Source organism: Perna viridis, chromosome 7 (assembly GCF_037379345.1).
Source record: "Perna viridis isolate PV_CMFRI_1.1 ecotype Kerala chromosome 7, ASM3737934v1, whole genome shotgun sequence".
Taxonomy (NCBI): Eukaryota; Metazoa; Mollusca; class Bivalvia; order Mytilida; family Mytilidae; genus Perna; species Perna viridis.
Window position 1 is genome coordinate 6,948,712 of NC_142451.1, and position 9,438 is coordinate 6,958,149.

At 32.0% G+C, this 9,438-nt stretch overlaps 1 protein-coding gene across 2 annotated transcripts; it reads right to left on the bottom strand.

The window, feature by feature from the left end:
• Positions 1-286: 286 nt before the first annotated feature.
• Positions 287-8,644, bottom strand: LOC148611121 (putative palmitoyltransferase ZDHHC24). 2 transcript variants are annotated; one of them, XM_088591283.1, is made up of 3 exons: positions 7,995-8,644; positions 4,701-4,848; positions 4,281-4,407 (listed from the first exon to the last, which is right to left on the bottom strand). In XM_088591283.1, the coding sequence occupies exons 1-3, from the start codon at positions 8,263-8,265 to the stop codon at positions 4,323-4,325; spliced, it is 504 nt and encodes a 167-aa protein (XP_088447409.1). In that variant the 5' UTR covers positions 8,266-8,644; the 3' UTR covers positions 4,281-4,322. The 2 variants fall into 2 exon arrangements, with proteins under 2 accessions (XP_088447408.1, XP_088447409.1); XM_088591282.1 differs by having other exon boundaries at positions 287-4,848; positions 7,995-8,562.
• Positions 8,645-9,438: the final 794 nt, after the last annotated feature.

Here is a 9,438-nt window from a genome sequence, read left to right on the forward strand (position 1 = left end):
GATACATGAGAAAAACTACACTATGAGTCCTATGTTCTATATTTAGTAACGGCCGCCATGTTTTTTTTTTTTGTTTTTTTTTTACCGATCAAAAATCGAAACACAACTTTTGTGCAAGATACCCCGAGAAACATCTGTGCAAAGTTTCATATAATTCCTCTCATTAGTTTCAGAGAATATTCTTGAACAATTGTTAAAGGACGACGACGACGGACGCCAAGTGATGGCAATAGTTCACATGGCCTTCGGCCAGGTGGGCTAAAAAGGATTAATAAAAACTGTACTCTTTCACTCTATTTTTTATCTTCCAGTAGTCAGTATAAAGAAATCTCAATTGGGTGTAGCTTAATGAAATATCTTGCTATCAGGCACTAATTGTAAAATCCTAACATTCTGTGGTTTACATAATATGACTCAAACCTTGTGATTACAATGGATCATGTATCTATCATTAGGCAAAGTTAACTTAAATGGTTGATTCTCATCCAACCTTCACAAAAATATGGGGCGGGCGGGAGGATTTAATTTCTTTTACTACCATATATTTGCTGGCGCAAGTTTAGCTAATGTTCTAAATCCATAGCCACACCAGTTTCAGAGAAGAAACATCTTTCAGCCACCAAGAAACAAAAGATTTGTGTGTTACAGTATCTCGATACTAGACAGGGATGTGAAAAAAAAATGCTGATTTTCAAATTCCTGTCCCCATTTTTTAATATTTTGTCAGTATCTTTAGGGGCAGGAGGGGATGATAATCTACAAATTAATTTTATTTGGCCTCAACAGATAAATCAAAAATATACAAAAAAATATTAAAATACATAGACATAACAGACAAGTCAAAAGAAAAACTTGCATATATAATGATCACAACAAAAATACAGCAATTGGTATAAAACTATAAAAAAAAAAAAAAAAGAATGACAATCTGGCACATCTACATGAGTAAATATGTACATTGTACAGTAGACTTGCAGTCAAACAAAACCCAACTACATTTGTATTCAAGAATCAAGTTGTAATTCAATAAACCTTTCTTAGACTTAAAACATAATTATGTGATTTTCAGTTCCAGATTCAAAATTAAGATAATTTTTTTTTTAATTTTCTAGCAGTGGTTGGTCAAAGTCGGGTGAGGGTCAAGGGGTTGGACTTCTTTTTTTAAATAATAAAAATGCAAAATTTGGTAAAAAATGAGCTATTGATAGCCAAGACCCACCTTTTTTAATTTCTGTATTGGAATTCATTTACCACTTTATAAATTCCTGGGTCCTGTCCTGATTACTACAAGTAAATTATTCCTGGTTGCATTTTTTGCTGATCCAGTATAAAACCTATTTTGTATTAAATTTTTTTCCAAGGCAGCCATTTGAATCAACTGTGGCCAGTAATATCTATTAAAAAAAACCCCACATCTTGTGAGTTAGCATGTTGATTACTATTGTGGGAATGTTTATTTTAAAGCCTATCTTTCCAAAATTCGACTATTCTAGAGCCAATTGAAAGTCTACAGGGAAAATACATGGTAGGCTAGGTTCTATTGTATATTCCTGTACAATTTGCTGTAGTGTTAAAACACAATATGACAGAAAACCTTATAAAACCAGGCAAGGCATGAAAGACAAAGTAAAGCCCTCGTTGATAAAGACTCTAAATCACATCAATACTCCCTCCACAGTGATTAAATAGTTTCACTACTCTCTGTCTATAGTCACTAAACTAATGAGCAGTTTATATATATCTATATGAAACCAAGAAAACAAAGTGGAAATTGGAAGAAATAACAACCATACCCAACTGTAGAAAACAGATGTTTATTTTCTTCATTTAAATAGATAAAAGATTCAACATGTAACTGACTTAATTATCAAAAAAAGTTAACATATACTTTTTGTATGATTTTATAAGGCAGCATCTTTTCCTTCTCAACATCCAACCTAAGCTCTTTCTAATTCTTAGTGCCCATCATACTTCATTATCTAATTGATCTTATTGGTCAGTATAATCGATGTCCCTGAGTCTAAAACCTGTTAATCGCCTATCCATTTAATTAATAATGTATTTGATACAAATTACAAGTTTCACTGGACCCCAGTGTTCGAGCCCAAAACAGTTGGGACAAGTATGGACACAACATTCAAGATTGATACAGCTCTAAATTTTGATTCCGATTTTATATTTGACACAAAATGAGAATTTGACCAGAATCAAAGTGACACTGCTTTGGCACATTACTCATAAATGGTTTCAGTAACAATCCCCAAAATCAATCCCTGTCTTCCTTTGGAAGTATGGTATTGTGTGGTACAATTCCACAGAGCTCCATTCACTTTTGTCAAGATATTGTCCTGATCAAATTAAAATGCTTGTTTCTGGTCCCTTTTTGACCTCATATTCCTGAGGGGGTTAAAGTCATAACTCCAAAAATCAATACCAGTATCCTTTTGTGGTATGGCATCTTGTGGTACAGTTTCAAATAGATCCATTCACTTATGTTTATAGTCAAGTTATTTTCCAGACATCATGAAAATGCTGGTTTCTGGACCCTTTTTGGCCCTGAATTCCTATACAGTTCAATGTCATAACTCCCTAAATCAATCTTAAGTCTTCATTTTATAATATGGCACCTTGTAGTACTATTTCATGAAGATCAATTGTCTCAAAATCAAAATCATGAAAATGCTTGTAAGTGCCCAATTTTGGCCATTTATTTCCTAAAGAGTTCAAGTGACAACCCCTTAAATCAATCCCAGCCTTCCAGTCGAGATATGACACCTTGTGGTATAATTTAATATAGATCCCTTCCCTTATAGTTGAGTCATTTTCCAAACATCATGCATGAAAATGCTTATTTCTGGCCCCTTTCAGGAACATAATTCCTTAATGGTTCGAGTGACTACCCCTAATATCAACCCCTGCCTTCCTTTTGTGGTAAACCTGCTTTCTGTATAATTTCATAAAGATCCATTTATTTATTGACAGGTAATTGTCTGGAAACCAAGTAGTTTACGGATGCTGGGCAAAGACAACACCGACAACATGATACCATTGTAATACTGAAAAGTTTTGAAGTCGTACAAAAATGAAACAATGTAACAACACTAAAAAATCATATTTAGCTCTACAAAAAAAAAAAAAAAAAAAAAAAAACATGACTTGAGGAAATTTTCTTACTCATGGTTATATGGATCTGCTGACCTGATTTCACTAATTTTGTATACAAAAATACATTTCATATTTTTCATTTCTGTTTTTGATTTTTATTGAAGTGTTTAAAACATTATCTGTTAAGTTACAGTAAAGTTAAAAAAATGATTGGTTGAGATTTCTAGCAGATGGCTTCAAGTCCTATCCATAAAACAACATCAAAATATTCAGTCATCAAAGACTTCTCTCATCTGTTTTTCTGACACAGTTGGTAGTTTAGTCTTTTACCCTTTGACCTCAAAGATTGTTCTTCTACAGAAATGCAAGTCAACTGATAGAGATTCTGTTTCCTGATGGGCCTAATACTTAAAACCCAGTGGCATTTGAAAACTTTTACGCATATGGACAATTTGCATCTCATGTATTATGGTATTATTTTTTTTTTATCAGAAAACACTAAGTACAAAGAATAATTTATACTGCATAGGTTATCTGTTTTAAGGAAAGTACTGTTTATCAATAGCCACATGTTGTTTTTTGGTCTTTTTTTGGGGGGAGGGGGCTACATTTCCTTAAAGCAAGAAATAAATGGTTAACAGCACATATGTTTGACAGTGATTTTCATCATTCAACAGAAAAAATGACAGAGGTTCAAATCTGCTGTCAAGAGAGTAATAGGTCAAAAAACTTTTTTCAAATTTCAAATCAAAAGATCTCTTGAGGAAAATAAAATGTCCTATAAAATAGAGTCAATATATTGAGGTCCAGGACTAAAGTTACTAATAGTTCAAAGGTCCTAGTTCAGAATTTGAGGGTCCATGATTCCAGACAACTGCTAATTTGAACCCCTGAATGTGTATAATATAAAATGGAAATGGTTTTGTATATCCATCTACATGTACATCTATGTATCATTAACAACAATAAGATATAAAACAAAATTCATCGAAAAACTTGAACATTAAGTTATTAACGTTTTCTAACTTAATTAATCAATATAAATAAGCAAGTACACCATTTCAAATTTCTTTAAAATGGAAAAAATTCTGAGCCTCAAAGAGTCAATAATTGAGCAACCCAGTTCCTATGAAAAGATAGTACATTTATCTGGTTTTTACAGTTTCTTTAAACCTTCATATGTCTGACTTTGCTTTGTAACAAATTCCATTCCATCACTAGGTAAAGGGGAGACAACCCATGGACATATCCAAGTTAAATACCACCTGGATCCAAAGTTTTGTACTATGTTCTCTTTCAGTCCTAAATCATACAAGAGTATTTTGTGAGTACTTTCATAAGTAACTTGGCCTCTGTAAATATGTCTACCATGCCAGATTAAAAGTCCAGTTAGAGCTAAAGAAAATACTGCAGACAAAAATGTAATGAAAGTTGATAGAGCTGTTGTAAATGGGAGTAACTGAAAAATAAAGCAAAATAATGGTAATATAAAGTAAGCAATCTTGTAGAATGCAAAGTCACCTAGAAGTCCAAGTACATAAGGAAGAGTCATTGTTGCACAAAAAACTGTTCCACACCATCCATAGAAAACTAACCAAAAGTAATATCGGTAGTTGAACTGGCCAATGCATTTACCCGTAAACATACAGTGGTGATCTCGTTTCAGTATACATTTGTTACATGTCAGACAATGAAAAGATCTTGGTGGTGAATTGGCTTCACATGCATAACAAAACCTCCATCCTGCAAAATAAAAATAATGTGTGTTTCATTGTTAGATGTGTCAGAATGTATTGAAAAAAGTTAACATACCAGGTACCACAATGAGTTAATACATATTGTAAAACATGTTAATAAATAAACATCTGCATAAATGATTTATTGATATCAATAAACAGATGAATTAATAATATGTTGACAAATATTTATTAACATGTTGATAAATAATTTATTGATATCAATAAATTGAAATAAATATCAGTTCACATTACTGGTAAATCTTATTCCAGATTATGCATGCTGGGCTATATCCAATAAAATAAGCAATTACACTTTTCTGACCATGATGAAACATATAAAGTGGCGCCCTCTATTCATCTATTTATTGACATCAATAAATTATTTAATATCATGTTAATATCTATTTATTAATGTGTTGATAAATTGTACAATTTATTGATGACAATAAATAATTATTAACATGTTGATACATATTCATTAATGTGTTGATAAATATTCATAAATTAATAATGTGTTGATAATTGATATCAATGTTTATTTGTTAACGTGTAAATAAATATGTTATATTTATTGATATCAATAATGACAATTTATTGATATCAATATTTTATCCTTAATATCAGTAATTCATTTAGTTCAGTTTGGCAATTGAAAGAATTTGTTATATGAGAAAAACTTCTGACTGAACCCTTTATTCTAACAGTGGCCATGTTTTTCCACAGATAAAAAATTCCCTCATCAGATCTATGCACAACCTAAGAAATATTCATAAAATGATTGATTCTTTTTGGTCTGGTAGTTTCAGAGGAGAAAATGTTTGAAAGAAATAATACAACTAAAGAGTTGTGCTTTAAGCGGGTGATACGCCCATTGCCCTTTAACTTGTACTTATGCTTTTAATTAATTTATATGATTAACTAGAAATACTGGGAGCCCTGTCAAATACCCCCCCCCCCCCAAAAAAAAAAAAAAGAAAAAAAAGGTAAATTAAAATGCACAAAAAATTTGGCACTGTCAAGGCTACCTCAAGTGTAACTAAGTTTGCTGTCCTGATTTTTCACCCATACATTTCTATCTTGTTCAAAACACACTTTTCTTCCAAGGTTACTAAATACCTTTTATATTTATTAGTCGATCATCATAACAAATGGTCTGTTTTCAACATTTTTTCAACGAATAAATTCCCTAGGCTGTTTCCCCCTTTTTTAATTATAAAAATTCATAACTCAGAAACAATATATCTGTAATTTACAAAAATCGGAAGGGAGCTTACATCAATAGATATGAACAATTCAAAGTTTCATAAAAGTTGGTGAAAGTGTTTTTAAGTTATTGTCCAAAGTGTTGACGACGGACATAGAGACAACAGTATACCATAATACCTCCTGCCTTAGACAGACACATAAAAATACAGATAAATGTCGATAAAAGGCTTAAAATCATGACTAAGGTGTAACTAACCACTGCTGGGTCAATTGGTCATCCCTATGTAGTAACAAAAACACAAAGAACCTACTAGTAGACCTACAAAAATTGTATGCATTGTAAGTGCATTATTTGTGAGTATTTTGATCAAAAGTAGTCAAAAAAAGCTTAGAATGTGTACTTAAAAATCATATTTGTAACTTACTACAAAATGTATGAATATTGTTTACATGTGTGAGTAATTTGCTTCCCTGCTGTCAGTAAGCAGAAAAGGTAAAAATGTGGATTTTCATTATTATCTTTTCAAGTAAACTTTGTGAAGAATTTTTACTATCATTGTACCATTAGCATAATGATTTTGAGAGCCTTATTTCCCCAGCTTTGCAATGGTGTGCAACTTTAAAATGTAATTAGAACTGGGAATTCACAGTGAAACTTTGAAAATAAGCTTTTAACATGTTAAGTAATGGAAACATTCTACTATGCAGGATATCCAAAGAAACATTCATACCAAGTTTGGTTCCAATTGATCACGTAGTGTCAGAGGAGAAGAGTTTTGAAAAATTGTAAAAGACGATGAATGACGACGATAGACACCAAGTGATGGCAATAGCTCACATGGCCTGTGGCCAGGTAACCAAAAGCGTACATATTCATTTTGTTTACTCATTATAATGAAATTTTTTACCAAATGACATCATGTCAAACATACACACTTAAATCATGTCTTGTAAATGACTCTACTACGCCAACTGGGAAACCAAGGCAGCTTTGGAACATCTTGAAGTCTTCAGTAACCACAGATCTGCAAACTGCCAAAGCCGTCTTGGTACCATGTTGGTTGTAGTGCATCACAAATACTTGAGTGAAATAATAAAAAGCAATCAGATTCTGAAATAAAAAACAATACTACAATTGTCAATTTGTAGAATAAACTAATATGTCATACATGTATATACATGTAAAAAACAGGTTTCACTATTCAATCAAGGAGAAAATTACAACTTTTTTTAAATTTTCAACCAATTAATTTCAATTTATATGGATAATATATGTATAAGAAAAAGGGCTATTTAAAACCAAAAAAATAGGGATTATCGGGCATTGCCAAAAAGAATTTTTATAGGAAATATAGGACCGGTTAAGGCCTGCAAATTGTGTCTGATCAAGCACAGATGTGATTCAGACTTGAGAATGACTAATCAATAGATCGATTGTCCAGGATGTGTAGTCCCATTCTAAAAAAAATGTTGTAAGTATTTATAGGTCTGGGAAAAGATAAAGAAACATGGTCCAAATCAGGACAAATTCAACTAAATCTTCCAAAAAAGAGTTTCTATTTTTTTAGATTTGCCATGCCCGACAGACTTTTTTCACTGAAAAATGGCAAGTCCGAGGTTCAATTTTTTTTTAGTCCAGGGTGTCTGGCTTTAGAAATTTTCAACCCCTGACTTTTCAAGAAAAAAAACTTACTTCTGGACATTCTTTGCCAAACCCCCCGGAACTGTTTGACTGATAACAAAATATATTTGTAATATCTTTTGCCAGCTCCCACTTACGAAAATGTACTTCAAAATCAAATTCAGCAAAAGTAAAAAATGACATGAAATCCACATTATGAAAAAGGGAACCTGCTTAATTTTTCACTCCCACTTAAAGCTAATAACTTCCTTGTGCATGTATTACATTTTACATGTGAATGATGTGTGAATGAGTTAACTAACCAGGCTTTAAAAGGGTGGGTAGCATCTTCCCAGTAGTCGAAGTGTTGGTTGTTATGATTTTGTAAATGTTGCCCATAAAATTCATGTATAAGTATAAAGCAAGTGTTTGGTAGAAGAACATCTTAACTGGTCCAACAGAATAAACCTCTTGCAGCCACGGGACTATAACGACTTCTGCATAAATATATGCGGAGTGTACCATAACCATGCAGTATCCCATCGACATGGTATCCACAAATGATTTGGGTTTGACATCCTTCCAGGTTAACATTGTACCAGCTGGAAACCGACACTGTAGAGTAATGAGAATGTCAGAATTGACCTTCTTAAAATCGAACCAATTACCAATTTAAGGGGTATTATAGTACAGGGGAGAGAAACCCATTGCAAAAGATGTAGAAATCTTTTTGGTAATTAGTTATACCATATTTTGACACGGACCTATTTACTTTACTATGACTTAAGTACTTCTATCATTAGTATCTGACTGGGGATACTACAGACAAAATTCGTCGTTCTAACAGCCTGTGACAGAGACCAGTTATAAATATAGATTTCATGCTACTTTACATGAACTAAGATTTTAAGAGTAATCAAGGGAACTAAGGTTATAGCGGTAATCAAAAGAATGTAATCCAGGGACAAAGACCAGACATGGAAAACAGACATACACAACAAAGGACATAAAGTAACTTATATAATACATATATAGTAACAAAAGCAAATGAGCAACTTGGACTCCACTAAAAACTGGGAGCATGTAAATCAATACATAAATATGACAAATGTTTTTACATGATGACTGTCAATATTCCTATTTTGCATGCCGGGTCGTTCAAATATTTGATTTTCTTTTATTTACTTCGCAATGTGGTATTGAATTAAAAATTGGATGTTTATATACTTAAACTAAATGAATGGAATGTACTTGGATGCACGGGTTCTGAAACGCCCCTGCATTACAATACATTTTATTCATTTATTTTGGAAATATAAACATCTAATTAATTCAGATTCAGTTCTGGTTCTTTTCCTTTATTATTTGTTTGTGTCTTTATTTCCTCTTTAAGAGGTATAATGACAATCCTTAAACAATTAAATGCAAACTAAAGATGCAATGTAATCAGAAAGTCAACTTGAAAAAAAAATTAAAGAGTACACAGGTTAAATGTGTATACTTAGTATATATATGTTTTATTAGGTGTTTTCTGCATTAGAATTTGCCCCAGAACTCAGGAGTAAATTATACTTCTTTCCAATGCATTGCATAACATGAATGTATTGTAGTCTCATGAAATTGTATGTATCGACTTTGATTGATGTCGATGGTTTTCCTAAAAGTACTTCAAGACCTGAAGATTTTTTAAATGAAACATTAAGTCGGCCATATTATTTTCCTTTTAAAATAAACTCTTGTAGTTTTTTAAAAGCTGATTTTTTATAG